General features: G+C 40.9%; 1 protein-coding gene across 2 annotated transcripts in view; it reads left to right on the top strand.

The window, feature by feature from the left end:
• RPA1 (replication protein A1) overlaps positions 1 to 22,658 on the top strand; it is a 77,920-nt gene that overhangs the window by 19,776 nt on the left and 35,486 nt on the right. The window contains exon 5 of one of the 2 annotated variants that reach the window (XM_053568655.1): positions 6,611 to 6,699. In XM_053568655.1, the coding sequence (XP_053424630.1) occupies positions 6,611 to 6,699 (89 nt within the window). Of the gene's footprint in view, positions 1 to 6,610; positions 6,700 to 14,295; positions 14,320 to 22,658 lie in introns of those variants that run through there. The other variant, XM_053568656.1, reaches the window with a different exon arrangement.

Here is a 22,658-nt window from a genome sequence, read left to right as displayed (position 1 = left end):
TGGCTATTTTTTGCAGTTGTCATTGTTCATTGGGCCTGGGCTGGGTTTGAATGCCACCCTCGGTGCATGTGGCTGGCTCCGTAACCACTGTGCTATGGCCACCGAGCCCCTGCAATGTATTTAGATAATAGGAAGAGTAAGGGAAGTGAGTTGCCCCCTATGATCTTTTGATCAGGTCGGTCCAGTTTATGCAAACAGAGAGAAAGCCCCTCCAAGGGCCTGTTAATCTCTATGGGTCTTTACTTCAAAATACTCTTTGTACCAAGAGGTCATATTTCCTAATACTCATGCACCAAGGGGTAAAATTTCCTAAACTCCTTCATTTCTTCTGTTTGGATCTTCTCTAGTAGTTGCACACATTAAAAGCTGAGTTAATGGCTGTGGAGAGAGAGATCAAGTTAGTAATCTAGTAATAAGAGATCCGAAAAGGAAGACAAGAACATAGATTAGCATGAGAATAAATAAGTAGAGGAACAGGGTGGCACCTGTGGCTCAAAGGAGTAAGGCGCTGGCCCCATATGCCAGAGGTGGTGGGTTCAAACCCAGCCCTGGCCAAAAACTGCAAAAAATAAATAAATAAATAAAACACAGTCCTAATTCAATTTAAAAAAAAATAATAAGTAGAGGAACAGATATCAGCATATTTTCCCACACCCCATTCAATCAGTCTCCCATTCATAGAATAGGTCTTCATTAATCTGATGGAGAATGTTTGTTTTATCTTTTAAGAAATGTAGATCTGGCTCATGCCTGTAACCTAGCACTCTGGGAGGCAGAGGCAGGTGGATTGCTTGAGCTCAGTAGTTTGATACCAGTGTGAGCAAGAACAAAACCCCCATCAATACCAAAAAATAGAAAAATTAGCTGGCATAGTAGCGTGTCCCTATAGTCCCAGCTACTCAGGGAGCTAAGGCAAGAAATCACATTAGTCCAAAAGTTTGAGATTTCTGTGAGCTACGAAGTTGCCACTGCACTCTATTCAAGGCGACTCCATCGATAGAGTGAGACTCCGTCTGAAAAAAAAAGTGTAGCTCATGGTCTCTACTGGCCCTGAGGGGCAAGCATTTTTAGAATAATGGCACATCTTTTCCTTCTTGGGCTGTCAGGGCATCCAGGACCCAGCTGGTTGTCAAATACAGTAGCGTCTATGCAGGCTATTGACTTCCAACTGAAGTGGTCCCAATGTTCGGGTGGTGTTATTGAATCTTGTTCTACTCCTATGGAGAGATTCAAAACTACCTTTTCAATCTCGTGAATTCCAAATGCTGGACAAGGAGTCCTGAGCACTAGAAAGAACTTAGAATTGTTATATACAAATGGATTTTAATAATATGCCTAGTACATAGCTTGTTATCACTTTTTGAACGAAAGAACCTAAGTTTGTAATTGGCTAGCATTTAAAGCGGAGTACCTGAGCCGGGTGTGGTGGCTCACACCTGTAATCCTAGCACTCTGGGAGGCCAAGGAGGGTGGATCGCTTGAGCTCACAAGTTCAAGACCAGTCTCTAAAAAATAGCCAGGTATTGTGGCAGGTGCCTGTAGTCCCAGCTACTTGGAAGGCTGAGGCAAGAGAATTGCTTGAGCCCAAGAGTTTGAGGTTGCTGTGAGCTGTGATGCCATAGTACTCTATTGAGGGCGACAAAGTGAAATTCTGTCTCAAAAAAGAAAAGTAGGGTGGTGCCTGTGGCTTAAGGAGTAGGGCGCTGGTCCCATATGCCGGAGGTGGTGGGTTCAAACCCAGCCCTGGCCAAAAAAACCACCAAAAAAAAAAAGAGTAAAATAAAATATAGTACCTCCCGAGGGTATAAGATAACCAGGTCCACAGCATCTCGACCATCTGGGTGGGAACCACTTGTATACGTTATTGCCATACAACATGAAAAGACCAGGGCGACAAAGTGAGACTGTCTCTAAAAAAAAAAACCAAAATGTAATCCTTGAAGAAGGAGGCTTAAAAGACATAGTTTTTTTTGTTTGTTTGTTTTTGGCCAGGGCTGGGTTTGAACCACCACCTCCGGCATATGGGGCCAGGGCCCTACTCCTTTGAGCCACAGGCGCCACTCTTTTTTTTTTTTTTTTTTGAGACAGAGTTTCACTATGTCACCCTTGGTAGAGTGCTGTGGCTTCACAGCTCACAGCAACCTCCAACTCTTGGGCTTAAGCGATTCCCTTGCTTCAGCCTCCCAAATAGCTGGGACTATAGGCGCCTGCCACAACGCCTGGCTATTTTTTTTTGTTCTTGTTGCAGTTGTCATTGTTGTTTAGCTGGCCCAGGCTGGGTTCAAAACCGCGAGCCTCGGTGTATGTGGCTGGCACCGTAACCACTGTGCTACAGGTGCTGAGCCAAAAGATGTGTTTTAAAAGGACTATTGAGGGAGGTAAAAAGTTAAAAAGGAGTTTTTAAGTGAAAAATGGTGTTTCTTGGTCCCCAGTCTTGGGAAGAAAGCCTACTATTTCATGAAGACCTGTGTTTCGGGGACCTAAGTACTGGCTCTGGAACTCTTTACTTTCAGATCACTCGTAGGAGTCGTCCTCTAAAATTGTCTTGGTGTAGTTTGGTGTGGCTCATGTGAATATGGAAGAATTTTTCTTTTTCTTTTTTTTTTTTTAGAGACAGAGTCTCACTGTACCGCCCTCGGTTAGAGTGCCGTGGCGTCACACGGCTCACTGCAACCTCTAACTCTTGGGCTTACGCGATTCTCTTGCCTCAGCCTCCCGAGTAGCTGGGACTACAGGCGCCCGCCACAATGCCCAGCTATTTTTTTGTTGCAGTTTGGCCGGGCTGGGTTTGAACCTGCCACCCTTGGCATATGGGGCCGGCGCCCTACTCACTGAGCCACAGGCACCGCCTGAAGAATTTTTCTTTTATTTTTATGGCAGCATAGGTAGTTAACAGTACTTTATAAGAGCTTTCCCAGCAAGGCGACAGCACGTATCTTCTAAAAACTTTGTCGTACCCATGATCTCTTGGTCAAACAGGATGACAAGGCCTGTCAGTTGGTGGAGGCCATGCTCCTTTCACCCGCAAGCCTCAGCTGCAGTGAGAGAGCAACAGGTCCAGCAGTACCTGGCTCGGACTCTCAGGCTCCTGAGGGTCTCTGGGAGCTCAATCTCAGAACCACATATTGCTGGCTGGTCAGAGTTCAGATCCACTGATGTCAAACTGTAGGGGTGAGAGGAAGCTCCCCCTACCCTAAGGGTTCACTGAAAGATCAACTCAAAATTAAGGTGGATTAATAAGAGAAAGGTTTATTTATTTATTTATTTATTTTAATTTCAGGTTAATGTGAGGGTACAACAACTAAGTTACAGTATTTGCATTTGTTAGGTAGAGTCCCTCTTGTAGTTGTGTCCCACTCCCCAAAGTGTGCCTTACGTTGTGAACATTAAGCAGGAGCACACCAGGCCCTTCCCCTCCTCCTGTCTCTTCTCTCTCGTTTCCTCCCCAACTTGAATTGAATTGAGTTTTTCTCTCATGTGGGTGTGTATTAGATCGTGTACTGGTTTCATGTTAATATTGAGTACATTGGATACTTGCCTTTCCATTCTTGTGATACTTTACTGAAAAGAATGTATTTCAACTTCATCCAGGTTAATACAAAAGACATAAAGTCTCCATCTTTTTATAGCTGAATAGTATATGTATTTTATGGCTGAATATATATGTATTCCATGGTATACATATACCAAAGTTCGTTAATCCATTCCTGGGTTGATTCCTAAATTCCTGGGCATTTAGGTTGTTTCCATGTCTTGGTGATTATAAGTTGAGCTGTGGTAAACAATCTAGTGCACATGTCTTTATGATAATTTTTTTTTCCTTCTGGGTAGACACATAGCAGTGGGGTTGCAGTATCAAATGGGAGGTCTAATTTGAGTTCTTTGAGGATTCTCCATACTTCAAGAAAGTGAGTTGGGAGGATCACAGAGTGATTACTCCCCTTTTAGAAAATCTGGTGTTTATCCCAAGTAATTTTAAACATCTGCAAAAGTAGACAGAACACACCATAGTATAAGTTATTAAGCTCCAAATTACTGCTCCGTGTTCAGTCTTCCTTTGTCTATATCCTTTCCCGTCTACTCTCCTCTATAGTTTTGAAGGAGATCTCGGACATCATATTATTTCATCCATAAATATTTTAGTATATATTTTTAAAAGATAGGGACTTAGAAAAAAACCACAATAGCATTTTACACCTAAAATAATGAGTACCCTGTCAGTGTTCAGGTTCCAACTGTTGATGTGTGTATACAATCTATCTGAGTCAGAATCCATAGTAAAGTTTACGTTAGAGCAGACTGATAGTCTGTCTCTTAAGGCTTTTTGAATCTGCAGGTTCAGCCTCTGTATCTTTTTTTCTCCCTGACAGTTTATTTTTTGAAAAAACCAGGTCATTTGTCCTTTACCCTCATGTACTTTTCCCCGTCTGGATTTTGCTATAAAGTCATTTAACATGTCCTTGTCATCTGTATTCTCTGTCAGTTGATCCTGGTGTATTCTTTAAAATGCTACTGGATTCAACTTGCTGCTATTTTGTTTAGGATGTATGTATATTACCAGATGAAATCAGTTTTGGATTTTATATTTTTTTAGTGTTTTATCGTGGGTTTTACTATTAGAGTAAATGCTGAGTGACTGACAAGCCTTCCATTTTTGTCTGTTCTAGGGTGATTTGGATAATTTTAGAAAATACTTATGTATCTTCCACTAAATATCGATCAGATAGTTTTTTACAGGGAATCGGAATCTAATTTACAGGAACAGATCATTTTAAGCTTATTTCATTGAGGTAGCATTACCCTGATGTGAAAACCTGATAAAGGTAGCACAAACTGATTAACTGTAGGTAAAAGTTCCAAAATACAGCCATCAGACAATTTTAAAGAATAAAACATGAGGAAATTGGGTTTATTATTGCTTCAAACCATCCACTGTCTTCAGCTCCACTGCCAGTGACCTAATTCAGGCCACAGTCCTTTCTTCTCTCCTGTTATTCTCCCTGCCTTCATTCAGGTTCCCCCGCAGATCCCTACCCTGCATTACTGTTCTTTTTAGAATGCAGGCCTGATCATGATGGTCTCATCAAGGACGTATTTTAAGCAACAACTGTGGGCCATTGCTGCGTTAAGCACTAGAGGATACCTGCCTTTATTGAAAGTACAGTCTAGTCGGAGAGAAAATGCAAATGAATATGTAATTAAAAACTGACAGAAGTGTTCTGAGGGAAGGAAACCATGGGTGTAGGAAAAGAGTAAAACAAAGAAACCTGAGCTAAAGTGAAGATTAAGGAAACATCACTCTTGAAAAGGTGATATTTGAGATGACAGCTGAAATCTGCCTTTTAGGTAAGGCAGAGTGAGAAAGAACATCACAGGGAGAGGGGGAGCATAGCATATCCTGGGAACTTAGAGAAAGCAGCATGAGCAGAGAGCTCAGGAGTGAGTGCTGTGGGGTGAGTTAAAGAGAGGCTTAGTAAGGCCAGTCCATGCAGAGCCTGGCAAGCCATGTCAGAGGTTTTTATTTTTGGCCCAAGGTAATTGGGAAGTTATCAAAACTTTTTTTTTGGCTTGCCGCAGCCTCCCGAGTAGCTGGGACTATAAATGCATACCACCACATGCCCAGCTAATTTTTTATTTTTTGTAGAGACAAGGTCTCACTGTTGCCCAGGCTGACTTCAAACTCCTGGCCTCAAGCAATTCTCCCGCCTTAGCCTCCCAAATTGCTAGGATTATAGATGTGAACCACCATGCCTGGCCAAAAGGTTTTGATCAGAGTTAAAGATGAGTCAAAGAACTATAAATTCTTTTTTTTTTTTGTGGTTTTTGGCCGGGGCTGGGTTTCAACCCACCACCTCCGGCTTATGGGACCGGTGCCCTACTCCTTGAGCCACAGGCACCGCCCAGAACTATAAATTCTTAAAGATAGTTAATAATTACATTTTTAATCTACTATAATAATTGTTTTCACTGGGAAAAAGTAATTATTTAGGTAAGTATATGTTTCTGAAAACAGATCATCTCTTTTTATGCCACATGTTCTTTTTTTTTTTTTTTTTGTAGAGACAGAGTCTCACTTTTATGGCCCTTGGTAGAGTGCCGTGGCCTCACACAGCTCACAGCAACCTCCAACTCCTGGGCTTAAGTGATTCTCTTGCCTCAGCCTCCCGAGTAGCTGGGACTATAGGCGCCTGCCACAACGCCCGGCTATTTTTTGGTTGCAGTTCAGCCGGGGCCGGGTTTGAACCTGCCACCTTCTGTATATGGGGCCGGCGCCTTACTAACTGAGCCACAGGCGCCACCCAATGCCACATGTTCTTGAGTTTAATAATCTAAATTCTTATCGTGTCACTTGCTTTTTGAAGATACAGTATGTAGCAAGAACACTGCATTTTAATTAAGAAACTAGATGGGAAACGAAAAGCCCTGCAATCACAAAAAGCCTTGATAATGATGCTGTGAAAGATTAAGGGAAATATTTATGAAAAACAGTTTATAAAGGGAAATAATTTTATTAAGATGATTATTGAAAGAAAGCATTTTAAATATCTTATCATTTGAAGGGCTGCTGAATTTATTTTTCTAACTTGTTTCTATTTGTTTGCCTTTGTAGGAGAGTAGTTATTTTGATGGAGTTAGAAGTTTTGAAATCAGCGGAAGCAGTTGGATTAAAGATTGGCAATCCAGTGCCCTATAATGAAGGTAAAATGCTTTTTTTATAGTTTGTAGCACTCAGTTAAATAAAACTTTATAGATCTGGAATTCTACCTTTTGGATTCAGTTTGCTTCTTCATCTTAATGAAACAATAGTGATTTGGGGTCTAGGATTATTCTGTCTGTTTTTTCCAGTACCAAAGAAATGATATATGAAGAAGGAGGGAATAATTAAAGAATGTGGTGGACAAAGATCCAGTTATTGTAGACTAAAAATAAATAACCTGGCTCTGCGCCCGTAGAAGAGGGGTTATGGCTACACCTGAGGTTAGCAGCCTGGGCCAGCTAAAACAACAATGACACCTGCAACAACAACAACAAAAAATAGCCAGGTGTTGTGGCGGGCGCCTGTAGTCCCAGCTACTTGGGAGGCTAAGGCAAGAGAATCGCTTAAGTCCAAGAGGTGGAGGTTGCTGTGAGCTGTGACGCTATGGCACTCTACTGAGTTTGACAAAATGAGACTCTGGACTCTTGTCTCAAAAAATAAATAAAAATAATAAAAATAAATAACCTGGGATATTATGCAATATTATAGGATCTTTAATATTAATGAGAGGTGTTAAGATTTATCGTACCAATACTTTTGATCATAAGAAAAGTGGGAAATGTATAACCTGTACTTCATTGATAGCACTCGCCAGGTTGGTAATTTTCAGAATTATCTCTGCACATTTCGGGCCATGTACTTTCTGAAAGTACAGACCATATTTTTTCTGTTCTGTGCTATATCCCTAGTGCCTAACTTGCAGTTGGCCGTTTATAAGTATTTGTTGAATTGGAGTAAATATAGTATACCAGGTCTAACCATTAAGTTCAAGAACTTATCCTAGAGAAAGCGCTATATACGTACTACCTCATTGATGAGTATCACTGTGGTCACCTTTCAAGTACTCTCCTTGGGAAACTATGCACTGACGCCATCACCTCATCCACCTTTCAAAGCAATTTTAGAGCTCTTTCATCTGGAACGGCCATCAGAGCTGTTATTGCCTTACCCTGATGTCCTGAAAATGTCTCCTTTTTACTATTTCCTTTATCTTCAGGTAAAAAAGTCATTAAGGGCCAGATCAGTGAGTAGGGAGCATGTTCCAATACAATTATTTGTTTACTGGCTAAAAACGCCCTCACAGACAGTGCCGTGTGAGCTGTTGCATTGTTATAATGCAAGAGACCATTTGTGTGCACACCGTTCTTGTGCCAAATTTTCAGTTAAGCTTTTCTTTTCTTTTTTTTTTTGAGGCAGAGTCACTGATTAGAGTGTCCTGGTGTCACAGCTAACAGCAACCTCAAACTCCTGGGCTCAAGAGATCTTCTTGCCTCAGTCTCCCAAGTAGCTGGGACTATAGGCACCTGCCACAACGCCCATCTTTTTTTTTTTTTTTTCAGTAGAGACGGGGTCTTGCTTTTGCTCAGGCTGGTCCTGAACTCCTGAGCTCAAGCAATCCACCTGCCTCAGCCTCCCAGTGTGCTAGGATTATAGGCGTGAACCACTGTGCCAGGCCTTTCAGTTAAAATTTTCCTGTTTCTCTATTGATGTTTACTTCACAGCGTCGGCTGACGTTTCTCACTGTCAGCTGTCAATTCTGATGCACAAGTCCATGAATTTTTGCAAGGTCTTTGTCAGTCCTGTTTGTTACTGGCCACCCTGACCTCTCTTCATCAGTGATGCTTTCTCTCCCTTCAGAAAAACATTTATTCCATTTGTACCCTGCCGTTTTCTTCATGGCATTATACTCATGAACTTGGACTAACATGTCCCTGATTTCACTTCTATGCTTGAGAAGTTTAACAAGAAATTTAATGTTTGTTCATTGCTCTGATCCAAGCTCCAACATTCTCTAGACAGCATACAAAAACACACAACCACAACAATGAACGCCACTCAGCAAGACACTGCCACACATGGACACAAACACAGCTGTGAGACACTGATGTACCAAGGTTATGAACCCTCACTGAGTTGTACGGTGCTGCAGTGTAAGCGGAGGGTGGCAAGTTCACGAATTTACTTGTCAGACTTCACATAACATTTAACTGTGATTATCTCTTGTTGGTGAAATTACTGGTGACTTTCTTTTCTTTCTTTCTTTCTTTCTTTTTTTGCAGTTTTTGGCTGGAGCCAGGTTTGAACCCGCCACCTCTGGCATATGGGGCCAGTGCCCTACTCCTTGAGCCACAGGCACTACCCGACTTTATTTTCTTATAGCAATATATAGAAAAGCACAATAAAATCAGAAAAACTAAATAAGAGACAATTATAGTCCTAGAGAAAGGCAAAAATAATCATCAAATCACTGGCCCCATGATAGGAGAAGGCTTGTTGGCTCCCCTACCAAGTCCAAATAAAAATAAAACTAAAGCCTCACTTTACATTAAAGTGAATTCCAGGCTCGGCAATCCGTAGCACAGTGGTTATGGCACCAGCCACATACACCAAGGGTGGTGGGTTTGAATCCAGCCCGGGCCAGCTAAACAACTGCAATAAAAAAAATAGCTGGGCATTATGGCGGTGTCTGTAGTCCCAGCTACTTGGGAGGCTGAGGCAAGAGAATCACTTAAGCCCAAGGGTTTGAGGTTGCTGTGAACTATGATGCCACGGCACTGTACCAAGGGGGACATAATGAGACTCTGTCTCAAAAAAAAAAATTCCAGAAGTATTTTTAAAAGTTAGAAAATGAAAGCATCAAAAATAATAAAAAACAAAGAGAAAGTGGCTGCATCCATGGAATGGAATAATTCTCAGTGAATACAATAGAACTTCCATAGCTAAGCACCTCCCTACATTAACCACCTCCTTAAGTTGACCTCATTTTCACTGACCAGACACGCACCACACGTATGTACCAGTACAGTAGGCCTAGTTCCTTATGGTGACCACCTTGGTATGTTGACCAATTCATTATAGTCCCTTGGGTGGTCAACTTACAGAGGTTCTGATGTGTAAATACTCATTGCCAGATGGATAAGAAATGTAATATTTCCTTATTTTTTTAGTGTCTGTAGAAGTTGTGGTATTGTCACCTCTCATTTCTGACGTTGGAAATTTGTGTTCTCTTTACTTTTTTCCTGGTCAGTTTGACTACAAGTTTAGCAATTTCATTTCTCTTCTCAAAGAAACAACTTTTGGCTTTACTGAAATTACTTATATTTTCTATTCTATTGATTTAAGCTTTTGATTTTTAATGTTTTCTTTCTTCTGCTTATGTTGGGTTTTATGTGTTCTTTTTCTCACAGAATCTAGCAAATTCCGATATTCTGTATTCTCATTTTTATTCCAGTCACAGTACTTTCTAATTTCCCTTTTAATTTTTTCTTTGACATCATGTTTTTAAAAATGTATTTGGTTTTCAAATGTGGAGATTCTCTAGAGATCCTTTCGTTATTGGTACCTAATTTAGTTCTACTGTGATCAAACAATATATTTTATATGACTTGAATCCTCTTGAATGTATTGAGTCTTATTTTATGTCCCAGATTCTGGTCTCTTTTGGTAAATCTGTATGTACTTGAAAGGCATGTGTATTCTTGTGTCATTGGGCAGAGTGTTCTATAAATGTCAGTTAAGTCAAGTTGGTTGATAGTGTTACTCAATTTTTCTATATCCTTACTGATTTTCTGTTTACTTGTTCTGTCACTTACTGAGAGAGGGATATTGAAATCTCTGACTATAATTGTAAGTTTCTCTTTCTTCTTGGAATTCTATTAGTTTTTGCTTCATGCGTTCTGAAGCTCTGTTATTAAATGTATAAACATTTAGCATTGTTATGTCCTTGATGAATTGACTCCTTTATCATTGTGAAATGACTTTCTTTATCCCTGGTGGAATTCTCTGCTTTGAAATCTGCTTAGATCAGCAGTTCTCAACATGTGGGTCATGACACCTTTGGGGGTCAAACAACCCTTTCACAGGGTCGCCTAAGATCATCCTGCATATCAGATATTTACATTATGATTCATAACAGTAACAAAATTACAGTTATGAAGTAGCAACAAAAATAATTTTATGGTTGGGGGTCACCACAACATGAGGAACTGTATTAAAGGGTCACGGCATTAGGAAGGTGGAGAACCACTGGCTTAGAGAGTAATATAACCACTTTAGTTTTCTTTTTATTAGTGTTAGCTTGGTGTATCTTTTTCCATCCTTTTATTTTTTAACCTTTTTATGTCTTTATATTGAACATGTATTTCTTGTAAGCAGTATATAGGTGGATGTTGCTTTTTGTCCAGTATCATAATTTTTGCCTTTTAATTGGGGTGTTTAGACCATTTACATTTAATATAATTATTGATATGTTTGGTTGAAGTCTGTCACCTTGCTTGTCTTTTATTTGTCCCATCTGGTTTTCTTTTCCCTTTTTCTTTTGGATTGAGTATTGTTTATGATTCCATTTAACTCCTTTGTATGCTTATTAGCTATAATAACTCATTATTTTGTTGTTCTAGTGTTGCTTTAAGATTTAAAGCAAATTAATTTATGGTCTGTTTTTGAGTGATAGTATACCACTTTATGTATAATGTGAAATCTTACTTCCTTTACTTCCTCCCAGTCTTTGTTGTTTGATTGTCAAACTTTTTATCTATTCTTATGTTGTATACCACACAAAACATTATTATTTTTAAGTTGTCAGTTATATTTTAAAGAGATTTAAATAATAATATAAAAATCACATATATTTACTCAGGTAATTGCCATTTCCATTATTCATGCTTCGTCTAGGCCCTTTTTCTACCTGGTGTCATTTAGCAGTTCTTATAGTGAAGTTATATCTGCTAGTAATAAATTCTTTTGGTTTTTGTGTATCTGGAAAATATTTTGCCTTTGGCTTTTAAAGATATTTTTATGAGCATAGAATTCTAGGTAGATTTTTTTTTCTTTTAGCATTTTGAAGATTTCATCTTGCTTTACCCTAAAGAACTAAGAATTGTTACCCTAAAAGAACTCTGTCATCCTTTTGTTTGTACTTAACGTGACTTCTTGACCACTTAAATTTTTCTCTTTATCATTAGTTTTGAGCAATTTGATTATGTGCATTGGTGTCACTTTCTTTTTTATTTTATTTTATTTTGAGAGACAGAGTCTCACTTTATCACCCTTGGTAGAGTGCCATAACATCACAGCTCACAGCAACCTTTAACTCCTGGGTTTAGGCGATTCTCTTGCCTCAGCCTCCCCAGTAACTGGGACTACAGGCGCCCGCCACAACGCCCGTCTATTTTTTTTGTTGCAGTTTTGGCCGGGGCTGGATTTGAACCCACCACCATTGATATATGGGGCTGGCACCCTGCTCACTGAGCCACAGGCACCGCCCTGGTGTCTCTTTCTTTATGTTTCTTGTCTTAGGGTTCATTGAGCTGTGCATTTATATTTTTCTTCAAATTTGGATTTACTTTTATTTTTATTTTTATTTTTTTTGTAGAGATAGAGTTTCACTTTATTGCCCTCAGTAGAGTGCCGTGGCATCACACAGCTCACAGCAACCTCCAACTCCTGGGCTTAGGCGATTCTCCTGCCTCAGCCTCCCGAGTAGTTGGGACTACAGGCGCCTGCCACAACGCCTGGCTATTTTTTTGTTGTTGCAGTTTGGCCGGGGCTGGGTTTGAACCTGCCACCCTCGGTATAATGGGGCCGGCGCCCTGCTCACTGAGCCACAGGCGCTGCCCCTGGATTTTTTTTTTTTTAGACAGCGTCCTCTCTATCACCTGGGCTAGAGTGTAGTGTCACCATCATAGCTCACTGCAACCTCCAACTCCTGGGCTCAAGCAGTCCTCCTGCTTGAACCTCCTGAGTAACTGGGACTGCAGATATGTACCACCATGCCTAGATAATTGTTTTATTTTTTGTAGCAACAGAGTCTTGCTATTGCCAGGCTGGCAAATTTGGGCATTTAGGGGCCACTATTTCTTTTTTTTTTTTTTTTTGTGGTTTTTGGCCGAGGCTGGGTTTGAACCCGCCACCTCCGGCATATGGGACCAGCGCCCTACTCCTTGAGCCACAGGCGCCGCCCGGGCCACTATTTCTTAAATATCTTCTGCCACTCCTCCCTTCCAATTTCTGGTTACATGTATACTAGCCTACTTGACATTGTCCCACTGCTAATTGATGCTGTTTTTATTTATTTATGAGACAGAGTTTTACTCTGTAACCCTCAGTACAGTGCTAAGGCATCATAGCTCACAGTAACCTCAAATTCTTGGGCTCAAGCGATTCTCTTGCCTCAGCCTCCCAAGTAGCTGGGACTACAGGCTCCTGCCACCGTGCCTGGCTAGTTTTTCTACCTTTAGGAGAGACTGGGTCTCACCCTTGCTCAGGTTGGTTGGTCTCAAACTCCTGAGCTCAGGCAATCCACTTATCTCAGCCTCCCAGAGTGCTGGGATTATAGGCATGAGCCACCATGCCCAATTTGTTTTCTTTTTCTTTCTTTTTTTTTTTTTTTGAGACAGAGTCTTACTTTGTTGCCCTCGGTAGAGTGCCGTGGCATTACATCTCACAGCAACCTCCAGCTCTTGGACTTAGGCAATTCTCTTGCCTCAGCCTCCCGAGTAGCTGGGATTACAGGTGCCCGCCACAACACCCGGCTATTTTATTGTTGTTGTAGTTGCAGTTTGGCCAGGGCCAGGTTAGAACCTGCCACCCTCAGTATATGGGGCCAGTGCCCTACTCACTGAGCCACAGGTGCTGCCCTTGTTTTAATTTTTTTTTAATTATTTTTCTCTCTGTGTTTCATTTTCAATACTTTATTTTATTTTATTTTTTTTTTTCAGTTTTTGGCTGGGGCTGGGTTTGAACCCGCCACCTCCAGTATATGGGGCCGGTGCCCTACTCCTTGAGCCACAAGCGCCACCCAATACTTTCTATTGCTATGTGTTCAAGTTCGCTAATCTTTTCTTAGGCAGTGTCTAATCTGCTGTTTATCCTGTGAGGGATATTTTTCTTCTCAGATATTATAATTTTCATTTGTAGAAGCTTGATATAGGTCTTTTAATATATGCTCTATGTTTCTATTTGATTTGGGGGACATTCAAAGTACAATTACAATGTTTGTTTGAATGTTCTTGTCTGCTGATTCCAACATCCGTGTCAGTTCTGGGTATTTCAATCAGTTGACAACCCCCCAGCTGTCATGGATCGTATTTCCCTGCAGCTTTCATGCCTGGCAACCTGTGATTGCATACCAGATGTTGGGATTCATGCATGTTGAATGCTGAAAACTTCTGTAGTCCTATAATTATTCTTTAGCTTTTTGCAGGGATACACACTTATGTTCCTTAGAAACAATTTGATCCTTTGGGGTATTGTTTTTGAGATTGGTTGGATGAGATCAGAGAGCCACATGTAGTCTGGTCGTAGCTATTCCCAGTACTGAGGCAAGACCTGTCAGAGTATTCTACTCAGTGCCCCATTAGTGTGAGATTTGCCAGTCTGGTTGGTAGAAGCAGGTACTATTTCTGGTTTTCGGTAAGTACCGGGCACTATTCCCTCTGGTCCTCTCACACGATACCCTTGCCTTAGATAGTTTCCACACTTAACGGGGGTGAATACTCAGAGGAAACTCTACAGAGCTCTGGAGTTCTCTCTCTTTGCAGCTTTCTTCTCTGCAGGGCCAGGTACAGCACTCTACCCAGGGCGACAGCTTGAGACTCTGTCTCCAAAAAAAAAAAAAAAAAAAAGGAAAGAAAGAAATAGTTATTCTAAGTTTCTTTTTTTTTTTAATTGAGTATTCAGTTGCTTGGCTATTCTCATTTATTGAACCAGACCAGACCTTGTTCATGGATACTTGGGTTGTTCTAAAGCTCTGGCTGTTAAAACAGTGCTCAGTGAATAACTTAAGTCCTCTGCAAGTTTAGGGGTGGAGAGGGCATGGTTGCCAAAAGTGAGATTGCTGGGTCAATGGGTCATTATGTCTGTGCTGGCAGAGACAGCTAGATTCTCCTCCACAGATACTTTCCTTCTGGTATTCTCACCAGCAGTGCATGAAAACGCCAGTTTCTTCTCACCTAAGCCAACAGAGTATGTTGTTAACCCTTTGAAGTTTTATCAGTTTGATAAATGAAAATTTTATCTGAGTAAGGTGAGCATCCTTTTAAATGTTTAAAGGCCTTTTGGTTTTGTTCTTGGTCTCTATAAACTATTCTTGTATTACTCATTTTTCTTTCAGGTATGTTTGTCTAAGAAATAGCTTCTATGTGGGATTATACATGTGTGTATGTGGTGGGTACAAGATGAATACCCACCACATACACTGTATTTTTTTTAGAAGTGGGAAAATTTGGGACTAGGCCATTACCATGCTCTTTACAGAAATGGAACCTGTTAGATATTAATTTTTACTTACACAATTTTTACTTATAATTATTATAGTAATGTGAGGCTTTAAGTTGGAGAGGGAATACTGGAGCCTACCAGGTAAAGTTCTAAATTTGGAACATCACATTTGTTTTGCAGTAATCAGTGTTTGTAAAACGAATGCTCTGGTTATCATATTTTCAGTTCTCAGGAAGAACCAAGACAAAAGCAGTATGAAATCTTTAGATGCAGTAGGGACAAGGGAGAGGTGATTGTACCCAACTTTATCACCTTTTGCCAGGTTTCTGGTGTATTTTTATGTTGGGTTTATTCGAATGGTTGCTTTGGACATTTTGTGTTTTGGGGCAAAGGTGTTTGCAATAAAGATGGAGATGAACGTGTTGAAAGATAACTATTGCTTGGGGGTCAGAAATATAGGGCTATGGAAAAAACTCCTTTATCTCAAAGCCCAGCTCTACTGGGCTTCTACTCTACCTTCCCTTTCTTCAATGTCTGTTAAAATACAGAGGGATGAGAAGATTTTGCTGTTGGGGATTGTTTACTATTGAATTTCATTGTAACCAAATTGATAACATGTTGTTACTTAACTCCATCCTGGATAAGGCTTTGTTATAGTGAGTACTGCTTTACAGTGTAGTTCACAGCAGGAGTTTCTTTTTTCTTCTTTTTTTTTGAGACAGAGCCTCAAGCTGTCGCCCTTGGTAGAGTGCCATGGCATCACAGCTCACAGCAACCTCAAACTCCTGGGCTCAAGTGATTCTCTTGCCTCTGCCTCCCAAGTAGCTGGGACTACAGGTGCCCACCACCACGCCCAGCCATTATTGTTGTTTGGTGGGCACGGGCTGGATTCGAACCTGCCAGCTCAAGTATATGTGGCTGGCGCCTTAGCCGCTTGAGCCACAGTCTCCGAGCCTACAGCAGAAGTTTCTAATTCTCTATTGTGAAAGGGAATTCTGTGTTAGGTAAAACAAGTTATCTAAGAACAGACTAGAAATAAACAGGAATTCCAAAATACGCATTGAAATCATCTTATGGTACAACTACCATGATAAATAAAGATATTTATAGACTTTTCAAATTCTATACATTTTCTATAAAAATTTCTGTAAAAATTCTATTTTATAGAATTCTGTAGAATTCTATAAATTCAGATTTTCAAATTCTTACTCTGTTGCCCTGACTAGAGTGCCTCAGTGTCAGCCTACATCACAGCAACCTCAAACTCCTGGGTTCAAGGTATCCTCTTGCCTCAGCCTCCCAAGTAGTGGGGACGACAGGCTCCTTCCACAACACCTGGCTATTTTTCTTTTTTTCTTTTTTTTTTTTTTGTAGAGACAGAGTCTCACTGTACCGCCCTCGGGTAGAGTGCCGTGGCGTCACACGGCTCACAGCAACCTCTAACTCTTGGGCTTATGCGATTCTCTTGCCTCAGCCTCACGAGCAGCTGGACCTGGCTATTTTTCTAAGTTTAGTAGAGACAGGGTCTTATTCTTGCTCTTGCTCTTGCTCAGGCTGGTCTTGAACTCCTGAGCTCAAGCAGTCCTCCCACCTAGGCTTCCCAAAGTACTAGGATTACAGGCGCGAGTTACTGTGCATGGCCTCAGAAGTTGACTTTTTGTTACTTTTATTTATACTCCATTTTCTGTTATCTAATTTTTCTCTGCCAGTGGCTCAGAAGCAGGGTCTCACTTTGTTGACAGAACATAAGGTCTGTGTCATGATCATTGCTTGCTACAGCATCAAACGCCTGAGTTCAAGGGATCCTTCTGCCTCAGCCTCCTGAGTATCTAGGACTGCAGATGTGCACTACTATGCCCAGCTATATTTTTCTATTTTTTGTAGAGACGGGGTCTCTCTTTGTTGCCTAGGCTGGTGTCAAACTCTTGACCTCAAGAGATCTTCTTGCCTTAGCCTCCCAAAGTGCTAGGATTACACATGTGAGCCACTGTGCCCAGCCTCTCTTACCATTATAATGATAATAAAAATTGATAGGTATGAGTCCAGTAACAGAGGAGCTCTAGAGTCTGCTTTGGAATATCCTATTTCCCTCTTATCTCAGAGCCAGTGATATGAAGCTAGAGCAGAACAGTCTAAGAATGATGATATTGACCCATCTTTCTGGAATTGATTTGTAGGTGTCATAAAACAAGATTATCAGAAGTTGAGTCTCTGCATTACCACTTTGGAGTATAATTTTAATTTTTAGAAGAATTTTTATTGAGCTATAAACTGATTTATTTCAGGCCTTATGGTCAGCGGCTGTGTTCCAGTGCATTATCTGAAGGGCAAATTGTTGCTATTTAGAATGCACCAGTATTCTCACCATCCATTTGGTTCAGGGCTGTACCTTGTCTCTTGTGCCAGATTTACACATGTGGTGCAGAGCAGGAGTTAAGTATTACTCTAGTAAATGGATCAGTAGCTTTTCCAAATGACCAGATATTATAGTTATTAGTTATGTTATATATAACTAGAGTTATGGTTGCCAGAATTGGTTATTTACTAATAAAAATAACTAGATAGTGGTGAAGTAAACAGATCTAGTGACATAAACCTAGATTCAAGATTAGGTTCTGCTTGCCAGCCATGTGACTTTGATCAACTTAGTTGACAACTCTCTAACCCAGTTTTCTCACCTGTTAAAGCAGTGGCTAATGCCGCGACCCTTTAATACAGTTCCTCATGTTGTGATGACCCCCAACCATAAAATTATTTTCGTTGCTACTTCATAACTGTAATTTTGCTACTGCTATGAATCATAATGTAAATATCTCATATGCAGGATGTATTTAGGCAACCCCTGGGAAAGGGTCATTTGACCCCCCAAAAGGGTCACGACCTGCAGGTTGAGAATCCCTGTGTTAAAGGGTACAATAACAGCCTGCATCGTAGAGTTGACAATTACCGGGATAATGCACCTAACCTAGTACCTGGTGCACAGGAAGCTATAATATGTATTTCAGGGCTTAACTGGAGACTTGTTAAATGTTTTTTGGTTGTTTTTTTTTTTTTTTTTTTGTAGAGACAGAGTCTCACTCTATGGCCCTCGGTAGAGTTCCTTGGCCTCACACAGCTCACAGCAACCTCCAACTCCTGGACCTAAGCGATTCTCCTGCCTCAGCCTCCCGAGTAGCTGGGACTACAGGCGCCCGCCACAACACCCAGCTATTTTTTGGTTGCAGTTTGGCTGGGGCCTGGTTTGAACCCGCCACCCTCGGCACATGGGTCTGGCGCCCTACTGACTGAGCCACAGGCGCCGCCTGCTTGTTTTTGTTTGGTTTTTTTTTTTTTTGAGACTAGAGTGTCACTATGTCGCCCTTAGTAGAGTGCCATAGAGTCACTGCTCACAGCAACCTCAAATTCTTGGGCTTAACCCATTCTCTTGCCGCAGCCTCCCAAGTAGCTGGGAGTACAGGCGCCTGCCACAACACCCAGCTATTTGTTGTTGTTGTTGTTATTGTTATAGTTGTCATTGTTGTTTAGCAGGCCTGGGCCGGGTTCAAACCTGCCAGCCCTGGTGTATGTGGCCAGTGCCCTAACCTCCGAGCTACGGGCACCAAGCCTAAATACGTTGTATTTCACTAAATCTAAGAATCCAATAATTATACAACCATACCATTATAGTATGCACTACTAATAAGAAATTATGATGAACATACTAATTTTAATTTATATTTTAAAATGTGAAGAAAATCAAAACTACTTTGAGATATCATTTAACTCCAGTAAGATTAGCCCATATCACAAAATCCCAAGACCAGAGATGTTGGCATGGATGTGGAGAAAAGGGAACACTTCTACACTGCTGGTGGGAATGTAAATTAATACATTCCTTAAGATGTTTAGAGAACACTTAGAGATCTAAAAATAGACCTGCCATTCAATCCTATAATTCCTCTACTAGGTATATACCCAGAAGACCAAAAATCACATTATAACAAAGATATTTGTACCAGAATGTTTATGGCAGCCCAATTCATAATTGCTAAGTCATGGAAAAAGCCCAAGTGCTTATCGATCCACCAACGGATTAATAAATTGTGGTATATTGGGCGGCACCTGTGGCTCAGTGAGTAGGGCGCCGGCCCCATATGCCGAGGGTGGCGGGTTCAAACCCAGCCCCTGCCAAACTGCAACAAAAAAATAGCTGGGCGTTGTGGCGGGCGCCTGTAGTCCCAGCTGCTCGGGAGGCTGAGGCAAGAGAATCGGGTAAGCCCAAGAGTTAGAGGTTGCTGTGAGCTGTGTGACCCCACGGCACTCTACCCGAGGGCAGTACAGTGACACTCTGTCTCTACAAAATAAATAAATAAATAAATAAATTGTTATATATGTACACCATGGAATATTATGCAGCCTTTAGAAAGATGGAGACTTTACCTCTTTCATGTTTACATGGATAGAGCTGGAACCTATTCTTCTTAGTAAAGAATCTCAAGAATGGAAGAAAAAGTATCCAATGTACTCAGCCCTACTATGAAACTAATTTATGGCTTTCATATGAAAGCTATAACCCCGTTATAACCTAAGAATAGGGGGAAGGGGAAGGGCGGAGGATGGGAAGAGGGAGGGTGAATGGTGGGATTACACCTACGGTACATCTTACAAAGGTACATGTGAAACTTAGTAAATGTAGAATATAAATGTCTTAACACAATAACTAAGAAAATGCCAGGAAGGCTATGTTAACCAGTGTGATGAAAATATGTCAAATGGTCTATAAAACCAGTGTATGGTGCCCCGTGATTGCATTAATGTACACAGCTATGATTTAATAATAAATAAATAAAAATGTGAAGAAAAATACATCTCAGAAAATTACATTAAAAATTATAATAAGATATATCTAGCACAAATTTACATTTAACTCTTTTTAAATGTATTGTTTAATGACATTAACCATTCACTGTCACGTCTATCCATCTCCAGAACTCTTCCCCCCAAGCCCTGCAAGACAGTCTCACTCTGTCACCTTGGGTAGAGTGCTCTGGCATCACAGCTCACAGCAACCTCAAATTACTGGGCTTAAGTGATTCTCTTGTTTCAGCCTCCTGAGTAGCTGGGACTATAGGCGCCGGCCATGATGGCCAGCTGGTTTTTCTATTTTTAGTAGAGACTGAGTCTCACTCTTGCTCAGACTGGTCTCAAACTCCTGAGCTCGAGCAATGCACCTGCCTTGGCCTCCCAGAGTGCGAGGATTACAGGTGTGAGCCACTGGCATCAGGCCAATCTCTAGACCTTTTTTATCATCCCAAACTGAAATTATACCATTAAGCAATAACTCTCCACTCTCCACTCCTACCAGTCCCTGGTAACCATCCTACTTTCTTTCTCTGTGAATTCAACTATTCTCTTCTCTCAAGGTTTAGTTACTTTTTTGTAGAAATTGAATATATATGATCAGCAGGATCTAATGCCCATGTCATATGCAATAAGATACTAATGCTTGGCTCAGTGCCCGTAGCACAGTGGTTACAGTGCCAGCCACATACACTGAGGCTGGTGGGTTCGAACCTGGCCTGGGCCAGCTAAACAACAATGACAACTGCAACAAAAAATAGCTGGGCATTGTGGCAGGTGCCTGTAGTCCCACCTATTAGGGAGAATTGCTTAAGCTCAAGAGTTTGAGGTTGCTGTGAGCTGTGACACCACAGAACTCTACCAAGGGCGACATAGTGAGACTTTGTCTCAAAAAAAAAAGAAAAAGAAAAGGGCGGCGCCTGTGGCTCAGAGGAGTAGGGCGCTGGCCCCATATGCCAGAGGTGGCAGGTTCAAACCCAGCCCCAGCCAAAAAAAAAAGAAAAAAGAAAAGAAAAAGTACTTAAAGAAGTAGGCATGATAGTGAGGAAAGTTTAGATTTTTTTTTTTTTTTTGAGACAGGGCCTCAAGCTGTCACCCTAGGTAGAGTGCCGTAGCATCACAGCTCACAGAAACTTCCAACTCCTGGGCTCAAGCGATTCTCCTGCCTCCACCTCCCAAGTAGCTGTGATTACAGGCGCCTGCCACAACACCCAGCTATTTTTTGGTTGCAGCCATTACTGTTGTTCAGCGGGCCCAGGCTGGATTTGAACCTGCCAGCTCAGGGGTATGTGGCTGGTGCCTTAGCCGCTTGAGCCACAGGTGCCAAGCCTCGTTTAGATATTTTTGAGACCATAGGAAATAGAGGACCTGGGGTAGAGTATAGGAGGGGTTTGTATATTTTTACGGTTCCATTTTTGACTGTTTAAATCTTGTTTATTCTTCTGCATATAATTCATGAAATAGGTACAGTTACAGTTTTATTTTTTCCAACCACTTAGTCCCAACACTATTTTCTGAGCAACTCATCTTTTCCCTACAAATTTTAAGAAAGCTTCACTATAGAATTTCAGAGTGTTCCTTCACCAAGACCATTGTCAAGGAAAAGCAGTTTTCCTCTGCAATTTCATATGACATTTGGTAAATTCAGAGATAACGGAAAAGCAAAAATGTAAACACAAAAATTTCACTGTAAATAATCTTGGCTCTTTTTCTATGTAAATAAGGTCTCTCAATTTTTCTCTCCATGGGAAAATTTAAAGAATAAACAGTTCTTTTTGACCTTTTAAATTTGATGCTAAATTTATTTTAGTCTAATGGCATAGTTACCTCTCATTTAGTGGTGCCAGTTAAGAGTAATATTGGCAGAAGCAAATTAAATCAATATGTAATATGCCATTTAAGTTAGGACCTTGGAAAACCCAGCAGGAATGTGAACTCAGCAGTTGGAGAAGGCAGAGCCAGGTTGGCAAGCAGGAAGCTTTCCCAGCTGTGCTTACCATTTTTGTTCTTAGGGAACTCTAGGAAATTTTCTTTTCTTTCTCTTTTCTTCTTCTTCTTCTTTTTTTTTCTTTTGAGCTACCCTTAAGTGTTGCAAGCACTCTTGGTGAGAAGCCTAGCTTGGGTGGACTTCTGCCTTTAGAGCCAATCCCTAAGGCCAAATCAAATCCCATAAACATAAATCTCTTATTTTAAAAAAAATGAAACATACTTTACAATTTTAACATTCTTGAACTTCATAAACATTTGTGTAAAGGTGAGGGGCAAATAAATACCCTCAGAATATGGCATTATTTCTGCTTGAGATAAGGGGACATGTTCAACCCCCCTCCTTTCCTTTTAATTTTCCTGTTTCCTTGACACACCTGCTCTGAACTCCATTCTCATCTCTCCCTGCTGTGACAGTTCTCTAGCACTTCACGGTACCTAAGACTCTTTCAACTCTTTATTTTCCACCAACTGTCAGTTGTAAAATAAGGTTGCTTTGTTTGGGAGGGGAAGGGTAGAATCCTTTCTGAATGTCTCCTTTTCCTTTGAAGCAGAAGCACTTCAGAGACAATTGAACTGCTTTTAGGTTTTCCTTACCACCCAGCTTTTTCTTCTGATTGATCCTGCCGTGAACACACAGTTCTGTTGATGACATCGATTTGTTGCTATGGAAATAGTGGTAATGTCACAGATTCAGCCCAATGACTTTAACTGCAGGTTCTTGCAGGAGAAATGGGCAAGGCTTTAGGGGAGAACCTCATTAAAACTGAAAGCTATCAATTCTAAGCAGGTGAAAGGTAAATGCAGCCAACCTTTTGTGTAACAAAAACAAAAAAATGAACCCCTAGCAAATTCA

Source organism: Nycticebus coucang, chromosome 18 (assembly GCF_027406575.1).
Source record: "Nycticebus coucang isolate mNycCou1 chromosome 18, mNycCou1.pri, whole genome shotgun sequence".
NCBI classification, from domain to species: domain Eukaryota; kingdom Metazoa; phylum Chordata; class Mammalia; order Primates; family Lorisidae; genus Nycticebus; species Nycticebus coucang.
Note: the sequence above shows the minus strand (reverse complement) of the source record. Positions and strands in the feature narration are given on the sequence as shown.